Source organism: Strix aluco, chromosome 1 (assembly GCF_031877795.1).
Source record: "Strix aluco isolate bStrAlu1 chromosome 1, bStrAlu1.hap1, whole genome shotgun sequence".
Lineage (NCBI taxonomy): Eukaryota > Metazoa > Chordata > Aves > Strigiformes > Strigidae > Strix > Strix aluco.
Window position 1 is genome coordinate 50,469,001 of NC_133931.1, and position 21,651 is coordinate 50,490,651.

The window sequence follows — 21,651 nt, forward strand, 5'->3', positions numbered from 1 at the left end:
ATCCACTCATACCCCCAAGTCCTTCTCTGTAGGGCTGCTCTCAATCCACTCATCGCCCAGCCTGTATTTGTGTTCGGTATTGCCTTGACCCATGTGCAGGACCTTGCACTTGGTCTTGTTGAACTTCATGAGGTTTGGACAGGCCCACCTCTCAAGCCTGTCCAGGTCCCTCTGGATGCCATCTCTTCCCTCCACGTCAGCTACAGCCCGCTTGGTGTCGTCAGCAAACTTGCTGAGTGTGCACTCAATCCCACTGTCCACGTCGCCAACAAAAATGTTAAACAGTGCTGGTCCCAATACCAACTCCTGAGGAATGCCACTCCTCACTGGTCTCCACTTGGACATTGAGCCGTTGACTGCAACTCTTGAGTGCAACCACCCAGCCAATTCCTTATCCACTGAGTGGTCCGTCTTGTCAAATCCATCCATGTCTCTCTGATTTAGGGACAAGGATGTCATGTGGACCAGTGTCAGAAGGTTTGCACAAGTCCAGGTAGATGACGTCAGTTGTTCTTCCGTTACCCACCAGTGCCGTAACCCTGTCGTAGAAGGCCACCAAATTTGTCAGTCATGATTTGCGCTTAGTGAAGCCATGTTGGCTGTCACCAATCACCTCCTTATTTTCCATCTGCCCTGGCATAGTTTCCAGGAGGATCTGCTCCATGAACTCGCTGGGCACAGAGGTGAGACTGACTGGTTTGTAGTTCCCTGGGTCTTCCTTTTTTTCCCTTTTTAAAATAGGGGTTATGTTTCCCCTTTTCCAGTCAGCGGGAGCTTCACCGGACTGCCACAACTTCTCAAATGTGGTGGATAATGGCTTAGCTACTTCATCTGCCAGTTCCTTCAGGACCCGTGGATGCATCTCATCAGGTCCCATGGACTTGTGTGCCTTCAGGTTCCTTAGGTGGTCTTAAACCTGATCTTCTCCTACAGTGGGTGGTTCTTTGTTCTCCCATTCCCTGTCTTTGCCTTCTGTGTCTTGAGCAGTGTGGCTGGAGCCCTTGCCAGTGAAGACTGAGGTAAAAAAAGATACCTCAGCCTTCTCCATATCCTGGGTAACTAAGTCTCCCTTCTCCTTTCAGAGGGGGCCCGCATTTTCCCTAGTCTTTCTTTTATCACCGATGTACGTATTGTTTTAATGTAATTGTATTAGATGACTTCTGTTTAGTTTTGTGATTCACTATGACTATATTTACTTGTTTTATGAGACTAATGTAGGACCTCTTTCCCTGTTTTTCTTTCTGAAGGACCTAACCATATGCCTATGCAAGGACCTGGACCTAACCAACTCAATATGACGAACAGTTCCATGAACATGCCTTCAAGTAGCCATGGGTCAATGGGCGGCTATAATCACTCAGTGCCATCCTCACAGAGTATGCCAGTGCAGAATCAGATGACTATGAGCCAGGGACAGCCGATGGGCAACTATGGTCCCAGACCAAACATGAACATGCAACCAAACCAAGGTAAGCAAGATGCATGTTAGCTTCTGTAAAAGGAAACATCTCGGGTACAGACTCTTTCTAAAAAAGGTCTATTCTGGTAGATTGCCTTCACTAAATGCATTTGTACCCATGTTTGGAGGACTCTCCATCTCCTTTCTCCCATGTGTCAGTGACTTTTTATTTATTTGCAGATACTGAATTGTTCTCAGGCATTGTGTGAGAATCTGGGAAGGGATCTGCTTTCATCAGTTAAAAGTTTGAACCAGTTTCTCTTTCTCAGACTTAACACTTCTATCTAAGTGTTATTGCTCGAGTTGATAAAATACACCTCTGCTCTTCAGTCTCTTGGGTAAATTGAAAAACTAAAAGTTAGGTAGCCCTCAGATTTTTATACCTAATTAATCTTTGTTCTCTGCTGCATGCTGTTTTAGCGTGGAATATGTCTGTTAATCTTGAAGAAGTAAAATTAAGTTCCAGGAACAAATCTGCTACTCTCTACTGTTTTCAGATGTCCTTGTGTATATAGTAAAATTCAAAACTAATTTTGTATCTAGGATATTTGCATAGCATAAACAGATGATGTTTATGTTGACATCCTTGTTGAAATGCAAGGACATTGCAGAATTAAAATACTACATTAGAGTCACAACAGACCAATTTATTAAATTGTATATTTACTGCACATTCTTATAAATGCGCTTTACAAGTCAGCAAGTAGTATTTTCAGCTTACCTGTTAAGTCTGTTACTACACTGGATCTGGACATACCACCTGCTACAAGACATACTGCAGAATTTTAAAAAAAAAAAAAAATGTTTCTGCCACATTTACAGCAAATACGGGATTTTTTTCCCCCCAGTATGTATGAACTCTTACGGATGTATTAGCTGAAGGATACGACTTGAGTTTTTTGTCTCTTTTTTGATGCTGTAGGAGAATGTGTTTTTCTCTTCTTCTAAGGCTCCCTCCCTGGCCATTGTAGAAAAAATAATCCTTCAGTGTCATAGGTTCTTCTTATTGCAGTATACTCTCATTGGAGACCAAAGCTCCGTTTTGTAGTGTAGTTACCATTTGTTCCTGAGGTGTATAAACAGACCATGTTATACTGCAGTTTGATTATTAGATCACAGAAAGGTTCAAAGCAGACAAAAGACTTAAGTAATGAGAGACCAAAAATAAGTCGAGATGGAACAGCTATTTCTTCAGTTTTCTTACCAGTAGTGAAAATGGAAAGTCCGAGTCCTTCATTGTCCACACTGTTAATGGCATTTTTCTTAAAATTTAACAGCAGAGGAAACAAAAGTAGGCACATAGCAGAGGAAACCATCACAAGTGGAAATATTTTTGACTGTCTCTGAAGTGGCAAGTTATCTGTGTATTCTGGGCAATTCACCTCAATGGAGTAATTTTGTGAACTTTGTAAGATGCTTTGGAAAAGTTCTGTGCATGCTTAGTTGAAATTTCTTAGTTGCAGAGAGTTAGCAATAAGCATGTAGCAGTATGTGTGAGGGAGCCATCCACTAAGTTGCTTTACAGAAAACAATGTACTTTGTATGACTGGCTTACAGTTTAGGACTAGTGATTATTCCATCTCAACGTAGTGTTCTTTTCTCTTCCTTATGATATTCCCCTGCTCTATTTTCAGTACTCTGTCAAACTTGAAAATTGCTTATTAGAAATCACGCAGAAAGATACTATCTTGGTTTCAGCTGGGATAGAGTTAATTTCTTCCTAGTAGCTGGTACAGCGCTGTGTTTTGGATTTAGTGTGAGAATAATGCTGATAACACACTGATGTTTTAGTTGTTGCTAAGTAGCACTTACCTTAAGTTAAAGATTTTTCAGTTTCCTGTGCTCTGCCAGCAAGCAGGTACTCGGGCATCGGTCAGCGGGTGGTGAGCAATTGCATTGTACATCACTGTCTTTTCCTGGGTTTTATTTCTCTCTCTTTTTATTATATTCCTTTTCATCATCACCATTATTATTTATTGTGATTATTTTTGTTATTATTATATTTTATTCTATTTTAGTTATTAGCTAAAGTTTTTGACCTAAGAATATGCCTAGTCAGGTCTCCTTAATACATTTCCTCCATGTTCCACTCCTAGTTGTTGTAGTTGTACTGAGATTCGGTGACAAATTAGAAAAAATACTTTTGTACCTTTACTCTTACAACTCCAAGACTCGGGGGAGAGAATGGCAGAGAATTCTGAGACCATGTGAGATCTAGACAGCAAGCCAAGATCCAGTCTGGCTGGGCAGAGGTGTCAGCCAAGCATGGATACTGCAGGCCTCTCATCTAAGTGAAGAAACAAGAATGAGCTGCTAGGAAATGCATTGAGATGCAGCTTAACAAAAAGGGAATAAACAGATTGTGACTTGAAGATTTCTTAACTGGTAGCATGTACTGCCATTCAGAAACAGAAATGAACCAAAATTTCTGAACCTCAGTATTGTTGTCAGAAGACATTTGTGAACCCCTAAGCACTCCTTGTTTCTTTGTCTTATAAAGGGGTGATCCATACTGAGAATGAGAGATCCCTACTGTATCTGCCAGTTAAAAACAGCACTAGCTAAATATAATACTAAGTATTCCACAAGATAAGGTCTTAGCATCTCAAGTTGACTGTTAAAGATTAGTAGATGTTTTTGACCTTAATCTTTCCCTGCATGTGTTCCCCATCTGCAGAGGAATGAATCTGATGGTAAGATTATTATACCATCTGATTTCACAGGAGTGTTGTGAAAGTATTTTCATTATGAAGATTTGGACATTTTAGTTATGAGTGCCATAAGAAAACCCATGAGTAAATTAATAATCCTGTCTTCAGTGTTTGACTAGGCATGGCATGTCACACAAACAATTAGGAGGAAACAAACAGCTTTTCAGTGAATAATATCTGCTATGTACTGAATGAGGCCAGTACTTTTAGAAAAAAAAGCATGTTATCATACAATAAAGGTACCATAACACGCAGAAAGGTTTGATCTAACTTTTGGGTGGTTTTAGCATAACTTTATGTGCATTTTCTACCAAAACATCTTGCTGTATATACACATTTTGAGGCAGATGGTGTTAGTAAGAAAAAATGAAAAAGTGCTAATTAAGAAATAAAATGCATAGTAACAGAACCCATTGTCAGATTTACTTTCTGTCTCCACTTTGTACTCGTTGATTTTCACTAGTTTATAAAATGCTAGCCAGAGGAGTACGTTAAATGAGAAGCAAAATTATCATGGAATTGTTTTTATATAGTTAGTCCAGTTAAAAGAAGAATTTCAGTAATTTTGGATTTAAGAAGGAGAATGTTTTAAGTGGAAGATGATGTAGATGACTCTTGATTAAAAAGCTACTCTAGTGGTCTGGGACATCCACAAGGAATACTGGCTACCTTTTTGGGAAAGATAGGAAGCAGCAGGAGCTGAGTGAATGTGGAAGAAACTCCTTTCTTATGGGTGCATTTCTTCTTTTGTATTGGGAAGTACTTATGTTGAATGAAGTATTTCAAGTCTTGCTGATTTTTGACTTTTCAGATGGGAGGTGTAAGCATGATTTTCTGGAACCTGAAACTTACGTGGAAATTCCTCTTATTTATGTTGAACAGATCTTTCACAGTCAGAGAATAAACAGTAGAGTTCAAATACTTTAAAAGTAAAGACCAAGAAATTACAGCTTGGCCATCTCAGAAACTTTGTTTCTCAGATCCTTTTGCTAGGATTCTGTTTCCTCGCCAGAAGCGCTTGAAGCAAATTTCCCAAACTCCCCAGTCTGTATTTAATGAGCATTATGTGTTGCTTGGAGCAAGGGAGGGGACCTAGTTTACTTTTAGCATGTGAGCTCTGCATGAGAATATCATGTTGACTTGATCATTTGCAGAAGACCAATTGTTGAATCTGGTGCTGAGGTTTTTTAAATGACAGTTTCATTTATATAAACTTACAAAAATTCCATTAGTTTCAGAGCTCTTTCAATTACAAGCAAATATGAAGAGATTATAGAGACAGCAGGGATGAGGCAGGTGCAGAATTCCTGTTCTTTTGTTGTCCACATAAAGCAATATAAAGATAGGAACATCCAGTGTTATCTGAAATACAAACATCTTCAGGGTATGACAAATCAGGACAAAATGATTTCTGAGGCTGAGGACCTTTTGTGAATGTCTTGCCATCTGTTCATTCCCACGTAAACAGAGGCTGTTACATTTCAGTACCTCAACATGCATGATGTCATGGACCAAGGAGGGCAGTCTCAATTTTTTGGACATCTAACCTATTAAAGAAAAATAAAAATTGCCTCCACATTTTGAAGTGCCATCATGCTATAGCTGAATTTGTAGGATGTCTAGCTGTAGAAGATGCTGCAGCTCTCCAATGTTGAAAAAAACCTGCAGATACAAACAGGTCCCACAGTGTTTGTTCTTTCATCTTTCTTCCCTAGTGTAAAACATTAATTGTGACATTGCTAACTAAGGAAATTTTTTTTTAATGTTTTTTTTCTTAAATGCCACCTGAAATTACGGTTCAGTTTGAGATGAGAACTTTGTGGAGTGAGTGTGGAGAAGTTTCTACTACCTTCAATTTGCAGCCTAAATCATACATTAGAAGTAGCAAAAAAATGTGTATCCTCAAAGTCTTTTGAGATAGTGTTTAAACTACCCCTCATGTTAAAACACCTTTAAGATTTTGGTTTATCTGACCAAGTACATCTGAATTGTAGCTTTTGTCAAGAATCTTGAGAAAATGGAAAGTTAAATTTACCCTACGGTATAGTTCCTAAGCTAGCTCTTGCAAGAGTTATCACCATCTCTTATGTTTAATAACTCACATTTTTTTAATGAACATGAAGAAAAACAACAAAAAAAGTTTTGTTGAGGGCTGCTGCATTGCTAGGTACATGTTTTGCATTTATTTAATAGTGGACACAATAACGAGATTTACTCTGGTAAATCTGGCATGGTGTACTTTGCTGATACTCTGATATGTATGTCCAGCTGCTTTATTGATACGAGTACATGTTGTGAAATGCCTAAAGAATAGACCTCTCCTTAGCAACAAAACCAACATATTTTTGAAGACTGAAGAAACAATAGCTTATACTGTTGCTTTTTGGTTATATCCAGCTGCTCCCATACCTCTTTAATCAGAACAGTAGAAGCACCGGTTCATTTGTGAGTGTGGTTCCTCACTTCTCTGCTTCTTCCTAAGCTTCAACCTTGTCAGCAGTTGTTCTTGTCCTCTCATAGCATTTACCACCAGTATCTGAGTTTCAGCAGAAGAGACAAAGCTAAGGAGACCATTTTTTCTGCAGCTCTTTCATCCTCAGTGCATTCAGATTTGTTAGGTTTATCTGGAACCCACTTCTAGTTTGCATTTCTGTTTCTCTCTATTCATCTTACATGTCTGAAGACTAGGTTGTCAGTTTTCTTTAGTCATTTCTTGTCAGGAGACTGCCACTGGGTCACTGCACTTACAAGAAGATCAGGTACCAGCCCATTTGCACTTAAGTCCACTTTCTTCCCTACATGTGAGTCCTCCTTAAGAGACACTGCCTGGGGCAGGAACACGTTTTTTCATTGAGTAGGTGTAGGTGACTTTGAAATGTGCAGTTGAGGAAAATGTTGTGTATTCTCAGTAATGTAGACTATTTTAAATTAAATTGAACAATGAGCAGTTCAGTTTTTACCTGTTGTTGGCTTGCTTTATACATACACTTACTCCATAAGACTGATATGGGTCTACACTGCATTTTTCAAATGCCTGTTTAATGACTACCAAAATTGCCTGCACTGCTCACAGGACTTACAGTATTACTTCTTAGCCTCTTTTTCTTCAGACTTTTATGCCAGGAATGCTTCCAGTATATTGATGTGTGAAGACTACCTTCTGAATATATAGAAACTGTATAGGGCTTTCGTACTAAAATATAGGGCTTTTGTGTTACCAAAGTTAAAATAGTTTTGTGGAAAGACAATAGTCTCCTTGTGTACTTGCATATTTACAGGGATAGTCCTACACAGTGTTTTGTTGGACTCATTTTGGACTCTGTACAAATCAGATATTTTGTCCTCTCTGGAATAAATAGCTCTAGAAATTCACCAAAAAATTAGTTACTAAGGAGAGTTTTTGAAAGCAGTGAGCATTCTGTTGCAGCACGGAGTTTTGTGAACTTCTGTATGAGAAGTCTTATCTCCAAGTCTGGAAGAGATCATGACTTCCACTGAGTGTAGTTTGTTGTGACCTGATCAGAGATTCAGGAGCTGTATTTTAAGTGGTCTGTAAAAGTATGTGCTATAAATATTAGAAAGTCTTAGATCATGAACTAATGGTCTTAATTTTTTGACTTAAGTTTTGTGAAGGGGCTTTCTAGGTTAGTTTTATGTCATATTAAGCATTATACAATGAATAAATGTGGCTTTAGTGTAGACTTGATTTTTCAAAAGAAAAAACAAATTCAAAGTTACCTCACCCCTCAAAACTGCCGCATAAAATTGTTCTGTTGTGTGAGACAATAGATACCATGGTTATTCTTTTAGGTATCTTCTTAATAAGAGAGAGATGTGAACCAAACTGGAAGGAAGCCAGGCACTCTGTTAATAACACAATACACAGTCTGATACAGGGTAGTGAATTCTCATTGTGGCTCTACAAAGCGTTAATGAAGTTCTAATTTAAAAAGCAAACAGAAAACCTCTACATTGCACCGTGGGGACCCAACACATTTTTATCACATTGTATTGTGACTAATATTAATATTGTTAATTAACAAGCTTTCTTGAGATCTAGGAATATTATGGCAACAAGTTTTTATTTTTTTTCGAGGCTGCTTAATGTTTCTCAGTACCTCTAAGCAGGAGCAGTGAAATGGAATGATCTAAATTACCTACTTGTTCAGAAGATCAAAAAATGAAATACATTTTTGCTAAGTGAAAAATAATTACAGTATCTCAACTTAAATGATTTTTTTTTTTTACTTTAAAATTGGAACACAGAAACTGAGATGCTGAAGGATGGAATCATAACTGGATCATTTTAAGAGTGGGCAATATTTATCTTCAGAGGAAAATGAAGCTTAACAGAACTAAGGACACTTTACTTCTTACTGAGAGATTCCACACAGGGGTTTAATGGGATTTAACTGACACACTTTGAATTCATACCACTAATTAATTTGGCTTAACTTTCTCTTGTAACCTCACATAGACAGGATCTAAGTGACTATGTATTCCTTTCCTTATATAAAGTCCATTGTCAGTATTGGCTGTATCTAAGTAATTTTCCAGTACTATGATTTCACGTAGGACTTTCTGCTTGTGCTCCAGCACCTAGTTATTTTTTAAAAAATATTAAATGCAGTGGCAAAATCTAGCCTACAGAAAACTAGATGATACCATTTTCTCCTGGGATGGGGCTAAGGAGTGACTGTGCTAGTTAGATGTTCTGGTTTGTTTTGTTTTTTAGTGATGCTAGTGACTTGCTGGCTTTGTAGTTTATAAAATAAATTAAAAGACAAAAAAAGCCTAGGGTTTCACCATTATAAAGTGTGCACTATGTGTTAAGTGATTTGAAGTATTTTAAAAGATGTCATTTAAGAAGTTTAGCTCCTTGTCACAACTCTTTCCTCCTATTTTTAATACTGGAATAACAGTTTTCTGAAGTGGTACTACAGAGGAAGTGAAGAAGCTTTGTAAAAGTTATATCAACCTAACCTGCAATCTCATGTAATAAAATGGTGTAATCATAATTTTCATTGCTGTATTATGTCAGTAGGGTGCTCTTTAACTGTCTGTTTTCATTACTGAAGTTTGCATTTTTCCAAGTTCAGCCCTAATTAGATTTTCTCAGTTGATAAAACATGGGCAGTACTTGATCTCTTCTGGTCTCTTCCTGTGGTTCATAGAAACTTGGTGCAGCTTGGTATGAAAGAAGATTTTTGTTACAGGCTGCTTGGGACTGTTCAGTGGTGGGCAGAGCATGTATTCCTGTGGGCCTTTCTACGTACTGCCTGTTATGTGATTGCCTGACTCGCTGATACACATGGGTTGGTCTTTACAGGCTAAATAAAATTGTTTATTTTGTGGTAACAGTTAAGTGGCTTGTATCAACAAGCTATATAGCTTGGACTATAACAACAACTACATATGTATTAAAACAATGCCCCAAGGAGTTCACAATGTTAAATAATTTTTCTATGACTTATCAAGGTTTCACTGTCAGGTTTTCATCTATGATTTCTTTGCAGATGCTTTTTAAAACAAACAAAAAATGGTAAAAGTCTGTTATCTTTGTGCACGAGTAAGCTAATGTCTCTGTAGAGTTTAAAGAAGAATCATCTAGAAAGTGAGCGGCCTTATTCAGGCTGAGTTCTATTTTGTAACTCAGTTACTGAATTGATCACCTGCATTCGCACAGGTCCAGAAACAAGGAATGAATGCTTGTGAGAGCACTAGAAATACAGTCCCTTTTTTGGTCTGTTTTTAAAGGTTGAGTTTTCCACATTCTTTTTGAAAGATGTAGTCACAAATCATGTGTTACAGAAGACATAATTGCTACTCTTCCTTTTACAGGTCCAATGATGCACCAGCAGCCTCCCTCCCAGCAATACAACATGCCACAAGCAGGTGGCCAGCATTACCAGGGGCAGCAGCCACCCATGGGAATGATGGGCCAAGTTAATCAAGGAAATCACATGATGGGTCAAAGACAGATTCCTCCATACAGGCCGCCACAGCAAGGTAGGACTTCACTTCAGTGTTTTTACATTGATTTTAAATAACCATCTTGAAAACTATTTTAAATCACTCCCTTGCTTACACCAAATTTCGATCAAATCATTAGGTGTCACAGACTCGTTTGCAGACTCTTTTTGTTACCTTTTTACGGGTGGTTCTTGCAGCAACAGATTACTGGTATAACCATGAAACGTGAAGACAAGTATTTCTTTTGTTTTGAGTTCTTTCTGACAAACTATCTAAAAATATGCATCTCAGATATGCTGATGCAGAATTCTGTTTCGATATTTAAATAATAGGTGCAGAAAAGGAACAGAGTACCTGCTTGGTTCTGAAGTTGCTCAATTACAAAAAGGGAACGATGTTTCACAATCCTGCTTCTCTTTTTCCTTTTTTTTTTCTTTCCAGTCCTTTTAGAAAAGGAGTAACTTTATTTTTAACACCTTAGTCTGTTATACACATGTTCCTAAAATGAGCTCAAAACTGAAATTTGATATATATGTGCTCAATCTAGTGCAGCCAAACAACTGTGTGTGTGTGTATATATATAGATACATTTATTTAATTTTTTAAGTAAACCAGATTACATATGTTGTCTAAAATGCAACGATATGGGTGGGGAGTACATTTGAGAAGTATTTCTCATACTAAAATCAGAAATTAGCAGGCTTTATAACAGAGAAAACAAGTTATTTACGTATTGACTGGTTGTGGTTTTTCAGGCCCACCACAGCAGTACTCAGGCCAGGAAGACTATTATGGGGACCAATACAGTCATGGTGGACAAGGTCCTCCAGAAGGCATGAACCAGCAATATTACCCTGATGGTAATCTCTCATAAATGTTAACTTTCCCATTTTCTATACCTGCCCAATACTAATGTAGTCATATGCCCAAAATTAGGGAATGAGGCAAGAACAGTAATTGGATATCATACCTCACATTTACAAAACCTTTCAAATTCAGAGTTGTTACTACAGTTTAAGTTACTATGACTAGTTAATTTTACAACTTACTCAAAGTATGTAATTTGTAGTACTCCCATTTGAAACTCTAAGAACAGTTTTAGTATTTCAAAAATAAGTTCTGTAATTGGTTTATCTAAAAGTATGGAGGGTTCCTTAGAATATCTAGTATAATTGAGATGAATTAAAACAGTCATAACTTTATTATAAATAAGAGAGGGGGCGATATCCTTTTATTAAAGATTTTATTGAAGTGGAAAAACTTGCTAAAAAATACATGGTTTTCCTGTAGATGCTCTATTTTTTTAACTTAGTGTTTAGTTTTCATGTAAGTCGCACAAATGTGTTATTGCTGCTATGGTATGGGCCTTTAGTTAATTTTTATAAAGGAATAAAATGGTCCCTGCCCTGAGGAGATTGTAATTGTGAATCCTCTTTAGAAGTCCCCCCAGTGCTTTCAAGACAAGACTGGAACTTTGAATTTCATAAATCTGTCCTCCTACTTCTCAGAATTTAGAGTGCTGAAGGCTATTGGATTGTGTTATAAATTAGAAGAGTTGTAATTAACCTGTGTTTAGGCTGAGCAGAGACTGGGAGAACAAAGATGCTGACTCATGACTACTGTGATAACCGTGTGTGCAACTTGATGATATCTTATGATGTTCAAGGAATGTGGTATATGTTAATGTTTTAAAAATATACATGAAGCAAAGCTGTGTAATTGCCAAAGCAACTACCCATTGTAAATAAAAGGATACAAGTTAGTTTTTTGAATTTTAATTTCTATTAAATTGATTTTTAAGATACATCAAGCCACATCTATATAAGCTTGCATGTGTTATTTTCGGAGATATATGTGCAGAGTTATTTTACAGCTTGCATTAACTTGTGATTACTAAGCTTTAATTTTGGAACTTTTATGTTACACTCATGAACGTTAAATGGTTACAGGCAATTTACTGTAGTAAGGGCAATTCAGTGTTACCATCAACAGCTCTGTGGCAGCACAGATTACTTCTCTAAGACCCATTCCTTCTAAAGATTCATTGTTTATCATTACCTCATTATTACTTTTATATAGAACATAAACAATCTACTGTAAGACTTGTTTTAATGGTTTTATGTATTTATGTTAGATTCAGTCAATGACATGGTACAGTTGCAGAACTAATTACAAAGACTACTTAGTTTTAGAACTGTTTTCTCCTTTCCTTATTTTTATTCCAAAATTTTATTCCAAATTTATATAATTTGTATCATTTGATTTCAAATCTAAACAAAGTTTTGGCTTGTTTTCTTGACCAAGTTAGCAATAAAATGTATTTTGGTCATCTGCAAGACAAAATATATTTGTTCTAAAAACAACAGGTGGGGTTCTCACTGCATATATTGGTTTCTTAATCAGAGATGCCTGTAGTCTCTGAAAAGGAAGGTTTGTTTGTCATGATCCTACTCAGGACTGGAATGTAAGAGGAAGTGTTTTCTTAAGACTTGGAGGAATTCTGTTTGTAGAGAAGATCTTAAGAATGTTACTTTCCTGTCACTTAAAAGCAAAATTTGATGTAGACTGTGGTTCATAACTTCATTGAGCTTTATTTGTTATATTTCACACTGCTTTTAGCATATGCTTTTGAATTGGAGATCAGCAGAACAGGTGTTAGACAAAGTATGATAATTGCTTTCTTTGTTCATTCTAATTTAATTCAGGTTATTTACATGTGAAAGGCCTAAATGCTTTCTTTTTTTTTGAGTGAAAGATAAAGTACCTTTCCCCCCCCCCCCCCCCCCCCAACAAGGATTATCAGAAGGTTTAAGACCATCCCTTGCTGTGATATTGCTAAAACTGCATTAAGCCTTTTTTTTCCTGTCACATGTTAATTCAGTATGAAAGGAAATCATATTAATAAGTCTTTGGCTAATACAATTGAAAATTCTTTTTCATGTATATCCAGTTGAAATTTTTTTCATTTTTCTGAGAAATGAAATATTTTTAGGGTTTTCACTCAGAGGCCATTAACGTTTCTTCCTGTCTCTTGTCGAATTGATGTAGGTCATAATGATTACGGTTATCAGCAACCGTCGTATCCTGAACAAGGCTACGATAGGCCTTATGAGGATTCCTCACAACATTACTACGAAGGAGGTATCTATATACCTTCACACACATACGCACATACATTCCCTTTCCTCCCTCACCCACAACGGGAACAAAAATTCTTGCACAACACGACTTATACCCATGCAAAGCTCTTGTAGAATACTAGTTGCTGGCTGTCTTGAAAATTGCAGGGAACTTGAAGCATTCAGAATAATTTCTTGCAAACACCTAAAATATATAACCACAATTTGCCATTTCTAACAACAGTAAAATGACTAAAACACTCTAGAGATTTTTTTTTTTTACCTCAACGGAAATTTTTATTTAAACATAAATTTGTTGGTTCAGTTGTATATCTTTTTGTGTGTGTATATATTTTGTATAATTATAGTGCCATTAGGAAACAGCTTGCTGATCTTGTGTAGCTAGTCTGTGCTCTTGTAGCTGTCCTTAATTTTGTCTTTTTTTTTTTTATTTTATTTAGCATAGTCATGATCTTATGACTGTGATGTTCCAGTAAATGTAATGCTCGTTTGGCAGAGATGCTGAAAATGCTGCAGTTCAACTTTGCAAAATTGGCTTTAACTGCAGTTTGTTTGGCCGAATTCCTTCTGTTTGGTTTGAGTTTTCTTTGTTTTGTTCAGTTTTTGAAATCAATATTGCATTTCATTTTGGTCTTGTGTTGTTGGCTGTGCATCTTGGGAGGAAAAAAATTAATAGAGTAGGTATCTTTATAAGTTTTTGCTTTCTTGCAATCGTCTTACAGGAAACTCGCAATATGGTCAGCAGCAAGATGCGTATCAAGGACCACCCCAACAGCAGGGTTATCCACCACAACAGCAGCAATATCCAGGCCAACAAGGCTATCCAGGACAACAGCAGGGTTATGGTAAGAACCTGAAGACACAGACAGCAACCACAAAAAAGAGCAGGAGAGATCCTCATATGTTATTCCATTCCTGTTTTACTGAGCTGAAAGGCCGGGCTTGTGCAAAAAAGTTGTATACCCACAATTTCACTGGGCCAAAACAAGGACGTGTAGAAGACATCATCTTCTGGGAAGTAGATCCAGTGTTGGCAGTCAAGGACAACGGGGTAACATAGAAAACTGAGGGTGCCTAAAAAACATTATAAGAGGTGTCTGTAATTTAGAAAGACACAGAAAGACAGAGTCAGGAGGACGGAAAGATGGCAGAGAGCTATTTATACCCTTTCATCCCTGGATTTGCCATTTAGAACAAGATCTTTTTAAAACTAGCTTAAAATTTCACCCAATGCACATGAATCATTCTTTTACAATTCTTGTGCAGATCAATAAGGAAATGAATAGAAGCATTGCCAATGCAGCTTTCAAGAGAGTTTGTCTTATAAATTTGCACTAGTAGTACAAACCTCCTGATGTATGGCAGGAATGAGAAATCCTCTGTGACAAGTGAGATAATGTAGTCCTTGGATTCAAGGAAAACCTCCCAAACAGGAAACTTAAAAGTAGTGGTATGTAATTTTTATGCATTACTTCTGAAAACTTGAGGTCAGAAGAGCATACCAAAAATACTGCTCTCTTGTTTTGCTTGCTTGCATATTGTAAGGCTGTGTATATATCTCGAAGAAGGAATCTCTGAAATCTAGTTTCATATATTTTAATTTTTAGCTCTGTTGGAGGTTTAAATGCTAAAACTGTCATCATTGTGGGTATGTGAAGAAATGCATGGCTGACTTGTTTGCCATGTAGATAAATGCCAGATTTGCATTAAATCCAGTTATGTTGAGACAGTTAAGTTTTAAGAGGATCCACTGAGATTCAGCAAGTTTTCTCCTTTTGGAAGTAATGGATGAATTGATAGTTCTAAAATAATATTCATGTACTTAAATTCTGCTAAAAGTAACACAGGAACAGAATGAAGATCAGAGTGAAGGTCCCTCTAGTTCATTATTGTAAATGTTGTAGGTAAAGAAATAAAATCTAACTTATTCTGAAAATTCAGGTTAAGACATACTAGAGGAAAGGGATAAAGAAATCTGTTGGAGCAACTTACCCACTGTAATTTGTAAACTCAAATACATACTTCTTGATTTCTATTTTTTAACAGAACTAGATATTGAAGTTCATTTTTATGTTATAAAATCTATCACTGAATATTTAGGATTCAACTATAAATAATTACCATGAATAAATAAAACCAAGTTTCATTTGTCAGATGAACACAGCACTTCTTAGGATATAGTATCCTTGCTTGATTTAATATTTAATTGCTTTCTAATTTGCAAAAATAAATCAGCATCCAAGTCATTATTATCAATCTTTAAGGTTTTGTTCCACTGTAGAAAGCTGAAACTGCATAGTTCAAGGGGATTTGAGGCCTGAGGAGAATGGTAATAGCCTCAGGTCTTCTCCAGGTCATCATTTTGACTGTCTCATAGATCCAGAACTACTGAAGGAGTTACGAGCTGATGTCATCTTAATGTCCAGTGCCTGTAGCTAAAACTAGCCCTCTCTAGCACTGAATCACACTATTGCTAAAACACATGTGTTTCTTCTGAGAAAAGTGTTGGTTTGTTTAAAAGACAGCACTTCTAAAGAGTTGTAACTCTTCCTGATTGCCAGTTTTTAAGGGATGTGTTTGAAGAAGCTAACATAGATCCACAGCAAAAGATCCTTATGAAGTGTCACTGAAATATATGCTTACACCATCCCTTCCCAGGTAGGAAGGGATGAGGTTAATTTTGTTTGGAACGTGGCTGTGGCTGCACTGCCTGATGGTACTAACATGCAGTGTGAACGATTTGAGTCCCTGTGAATAGTAACAGAGTTTGTATTGACAAAAGAACTGCTTCCTTTTACAGCTAAAAAAGGCTGGAGCCAAAGTTGTTGGTTTTTTTTTTTTGTTTTCCTATCATTTTCCTGGAAAGTTAAGATGACCAGAGGAGTATGGAGGAGAGGGTGGTTTATTCCATCTCACCATAGCATTACTGGTTGTCACATCTCACATTTTATGCATGTTACTTGTTTGTCTGATGTCCCATTTACGATTGCTTGCTGTGGTGTGAGAACTGACTTTCTGGCAGTGCAGCACTGCTAGTCTCTTCAAAAGCTCCAAATGCTAAACGCAGCTGATCATCTGCCTGCTCCTGGCATTATAAAGTTCTGGAACTGGAGCAGCGTACATCAGGAGGAGAGTGTGCCTCCCTAAATCCTGGAAAGTGCTCATGTTTATGTTTTGTTGTTTCTTGCCTTGTTCTTCCTTGTCCTATGACCTCATGTGTGGAACTACATGCATTGATAATAAATAATATGTAAATAAAAGTAAAGATTTCTGTGGTTGGAGCACAGGCCCTGTCAGCTAAGGTGCTTTCAAGGGTGAGGGGAGGACCACTGATCCCTGATGTGTTTTTAGGTAGAAAAAGACCTAACTCCACCATCACGATACTTCTTAGTGTTGCTCAGTTGTAAAATTCAATGTTTTTACTGTTCTCTTCTTCCTAACACCTTAAGCAATCTTTTTTTCTTCGTTTACATTTTAATGATCTCTAGGCCCCTCCCAGAGTGGTCCAGGACCTCAATATCCCAATTATCCACAAGGACAAGGCCAGCAGTATGGGGGATACAGACCCACACAGCCTGGGCCACCACAGCCACCACAGCAGAGGCCTTATGGATATGACCAGGTATTCTTTCATAGAATCATAGAATGGATTGGGTTGGAAGGGATCTTAAAGATCATCTAGTTCCAGTTGTGATTTTCACTCATTTGATAATCTTAGTTTCTTGTGGACATTTAAACTAATGAAATTTGAGGACATGATCTCTCAGGTGTGTATATACAATTCTCACAGATTTTATTTCCAGGTGAGGTACCTCATTTGTGGAGGTGTGATTAGTCATTCTCTTCTGAGTTTGCAAAGTTTTAATGCAATTTGGCAAAGTGAGGCACTCCAGATGATATTTTTGGACCTTAAAAATTAAGGTGATCTGTTCCGTAGCCTCATGGTGAATGACTAATATGAAGGATGAGGTTCCTGAATCTCAGGGTGGATCATTCTTCGTTACTGCTTTGCAATAAAAGTGCTTGAATTGATTTTCCACAAACACAAGTCCAGTAATTCTCCTCTCCAGTTGCAGAACCACCTCTGGTGTGCAACTGAAGTCCCTCTACTTTAGAGCTGTGTGGGGAGACATGAAGCCTATTTTTTGCACCAGATTTCTCTGAGCAGTATAAAGGAACACTGAACATGGGAGAGAAGTGACCTGAAAAATCAACTGCTTCTTTCCTATCACTACTAAGATAAGTTTAAAACAAACAAACAAGAACCACCAAAAGTCTAGGCTGGAGTTGTAGTCGAGGACTCCTGTAAAAAACTGTCTCCTAATTAAAGGATGAAGCGGAGGTTTTATTCCCGTAGAAGGTACTAAACTGTAAGAATCTAATCTTTGCAATATGAATCGTTCAGAAATGTCATTAAAACGTACACTATTACTTTATTCGGTGCAAATAAAATGGAGACTAACTAAATATGCCTTAGGATCAAGTTATGGTTCTAGTGTATAAATAAAATCCTAATATGTCTAGAAAATCAGCTGAACTTTCAAGAAGAACTTGCCCTTGGCAGTGAGAATAGCCACAGTTGCTCACATTTCTAAAGGAGAACAGTTGGCTTCCTTTCTACAGAAATTAGAAAAGGCAAGAAAGAAGGAACGAGCTCTTTCAGTGTGGTAGAGATGTAATTACTTGTAATTATTTAACAGTTAAACAAAATGCTCATTCACTGAACTAATAGTTTCCTCCTGCAAATAATAAGCTACAGGAAAATGCTTTATTTATGACAAATACAGGGTCAAGGAAACTTAATATCAATTTGCTGAGTTTCTTCCATGTTTCTGTGCAGTAGAAGTGGATAACCCTCTCTGTAGATAGGCTCTACTCCTCCAGTTTGTGCAATCTAAGTTCCACTGGGAAACTCAATTATAGAAGACCTCTCGACTCTTTCATACTAGCCATTCCCATAGGAATTTGTGCTGCTTAAATTCTCGTCTGGCAGCTGTTCTGAAACTCTTCTTCCTGACTGGTTGTCATATTACAGTGGAAAAAATTGACATTGCAACATAAAATTGGAATTTAAAATACTGCCTTATTATGATGGTACTTAACATGGAATGGTGGTGGGACCACAGTTTGGAAAATGTTCACTTCATAGCACACTACTTGTTTCTCCAAGCCTTGAACCCTGTGGTGAAGGAGCATGGTAAGCATGTAGCATTGATGCCTTCACCTCTGCCGGCCTCTGCAGTAAATGATGTTCTGTCAAAAGCAGTAGAGAATATCAGTGAAGGTAATATTTCTGTGTATCAGATCGATGGAATAATTGATTTGTATAGGATAGGTTGACTAGTCCTTTATGTTCACCAGGATGTGCCTTGATTTTTGAGATGCATGTATCAGTCCTTTCTGTGATGCTTTGTATGAGTATTTTTAGGTATCTCTGAAAGCAGGTTAGTTTCCTAAATACTTTGAACTTAGGTGACCTTGTCTTTTTGAAAGTGTTTTCAAAATTTACATGGGAAATAATTCCCATCTTTTAATTTTGACAGCGTTCTGCAGATTTCACAGCAGTCTATTGAATTTAAAGATAAACTCTTCGGATCAATTTAGGTTCCTGGCTTTAAATCTACATCATCAGTCTTACTTCTACATTAAAACACAGAGGATATGTAGTGAGGTGAAACTCTGTGCCACCTAATCATATTGGCTTCTCATTTATTGTTATTTGTTTCCACCTTTTAATATCATAGTTTATTTGGATGGTCTTCTGATTCCAGCTTTTAATAGAGGAAAATATGCCTTGTGGTCTAATTATGCATTTTAAATTTCTTTCTTTAGGGTCAGTATGGAAATTATCAACAGTGAAAAAGTACTCACATTCCGGTAGGCAATATCTATACTAGCAGCCATATTGTCTCCTCAGCACTGCGGACATCTTCCTGAGATGAGAACCTCCCATTCCATCTAGCTTTTGGAAAAATCTTGTGGCTGTTTTATGGTATACAGTCTTTATGGGTTAATTGTTAAAGACTGTAGATTCTCAGAAACTGATTTCACATCTCTACTCTAGATGGCAATATTGGACAGAAAATATGTGACATAACAATTTGCAGTGAGTTGAGAACTGTATGTCAAATAGACTGTTACAGACTGAAAGGTGCGAACAGCTTTGTATGTTTATGAAGGTTATGGGAATTTAATATTTTTTCCACAGATTTTTTTTGTAGGGGGAAAGGGGAAATGCACACTTTTTACAGCAGCAATATTTTGTATATTATGTTTTTCATGTGGTGAATATGCAAGACAGTACACTACTCGCTGGGCAGGATAAGAAATCTGTTAAAAATGGGTTGGGGCGTAAGTGCTTGATTGTATAAGTCTTGAAATGGTGTACAATAAAGATAACAGTGAAAAAAGATGGAGAGCATCATACATCACTGATAGGTTCATGTACAAAGAATGAGAATCCCAGTTATCTAAATGGGAACATAATTAAGAACAGTATAATATAGTCTTGTGCAAAGATAAATTTTTTAAGCTTTCCAATTTTTCTGAGTGAAGCATTTTTGTAAAAATTGTTTCTAACATAGTTTGACAATTTCTGCAACATTTTTTGGGTAACAAGATAAACGTTTGGGTTTTATTTCTCAAGTGTTTTGTCACAGCTTTGCATAAGCAAGCTGTAATCCCTCTTAATAATTGCAATAACAGAGAAAATGACAAGTGTTAATTTTACTTGGCTTGAATATGCAAAGAACTTGAAAAAGAATATGGAGGACAGGGCTGTATTGTATAAGTGTATTTTAACCTTTAGTTGAATAATTTGTATGTATCAAAATAGCCTAGAAGAATTTGTAAAGCCTATCTAAACTTTCCTAACTGGGAGTTAATATCTTTAGAAAGGGGGCATTTTTTGTGTGTGTCCATTTTTCTTATTGGTTAACATGAGACCAAGGGATGTTTTATAACATCAAATAAAAAAACTGTTGGTAAGGTAAATGCCAAATTTTGTTTTGAACTGCATTAATGCTTATAGTGTTGCATGTGAGATAGAGGCAGCACCTTGATCAATAGCATAGTACACAAAAAATTGGTTTTGAGACTGTCCTGCAACTGTATATCAGATAAATAAATGGATATTCTGTTGTGCAGGACTATATGCATTTCCTGACAACTTTTATAAAGGACAAAACTTAAAATTAGCCCAGGAGTTAAATAATTTCTTTTTTTCAGTTGGGAATCATGTCTGGGGAGGAAAAAAAGAAGAACTGGCGTTCATAATATGTAACGTTATACATGGAAGACCAGATTTTAAACTTGTTCATAATTTTTAAAGGGAGAACAATTTTCTTGAAGTCAATAGAAAATACACATCAAGGTTTGAACAGATATGGCATGAGGAACATTATTATGAATGAAATGCTTGTAGGTTCTGTGCCAATTTTCCACCACTGTGTACTTCATTGCTATTTAAAACTGTACTCCATCAATTCTAACGGAAGAATAAATTATTTGTGATTTTAATTTTCTCATTTGTTTCTTTAAATTAGATCCCTATCACTCTGATGTCTCATCTGGAGACTCTGCTGTGGGTTTTTATTTTATAGAAGTTTGGCCAGAATAGCCAAACTGTATTTGCATTCTAGGACTTTATCAAAATTCTCTTGCCATAGCCAAGTTAATTAGAATTAACTGTTCAGTAATCAGCATGTTGTGTAGGTTGTTTGTTACGAAATTCTTCCTCTGAAAATGAAGGTCCATGAGGCTATAATCAAGATGACTGAATTAGATAAATGAGTTGAGGAGGCAAAAATGTGTTGAACCCAACCTGGTGTAGATATGTTATCTCATTTGAAATAAGCTCAACTGACATTAAGAAATAATTTGTCTTGCCAGCCCATCTTCTGTTGTCTTATTCTCCTTTTTAATGGAAACTAAAATTGCAATTTTAATAAGCAGAATTTCCTCCAGGGTTTCCCTCCTAGAGACTACTGCATTTGCAAGGTTTAATTGTTTTATAACGGTCCTGTTTCGTAAAACTTTTTAATTGGTGGTGACAAAAATTACCTTATTCCTCTGATACTATGCCAAAAGAACAACTCGAGAGGAGATAGCTCCATGCGAAAGGATTTCTACTAAAATTATATATTAAAAAAGAACCTGTTTCCTCTAAACAAAAAAGAAGCAGGAATGCACGAGAGGACCAGGATGAAATAGCAAGGTTCATTTTAGTAAGTATTCTTTATAAAATAAAATCCAACCAATAGGAAACCGGTAAAAAAGGTTTTACATTTGGCATTTTACATGTAGAATGTTGAAAATAAGACCTAAGAGAGAGACTGAACAGCAAATCAAATATGTGAACAAAAATGAT

General features: G+C 36.7%; 1 protein-coding gene across 3 annotated transcripts in view; it reads left to right on the plus strand.

The window, feature by feature from the left end:
• SS18 (SS18 subunit of BAF chromatin remodeling complex) overlaps window positions 1-20,801 on the plus strand; it is a 46,453-nt gene extending 25,652 nt beyond the window's left edge. The window contains exons 5-11 of one of the 3 annotated variants that reach the window (XM_074820504.1): window positions 1,248-1,469; window positions 10,012-10,179; window positions 10,899-11,003; window positions 13,192-13,284; window positions 14,006-14,128; window positions 16,772-16,905; window positions 19,116-20,801. In XM_074820504.1, coding sequence (XP_074676605.1) covers window positions 1,248-1,469; window positions 10,012-10,179; window positions 10,899-11,003; window positions 13,192-13,284; window positions 14,006-14,128; window positions 16,772-16,905; window positions 19,116-19,142 — 872 coding nt within the window. In that variant the 3' untranslated portion in view covers window positions 19,143-20,801. The remainder of the gene's footprint in view (window positions 1-1,247; window positions 1,470-10,011; window positions 10,180-10,898; window positions 11,004-13,191; window positions 13,285-14,005; window positions 14,129-16,771; window positions 16,906-19,115) is intronic. The other 2 variants (XM_074820507.1, XM_074820514.1) reach the window with 2 other exon arrangements.
• The last annotated feature ends 850 nt before the right edge of the window (window positions 20,802-21,651 follow it).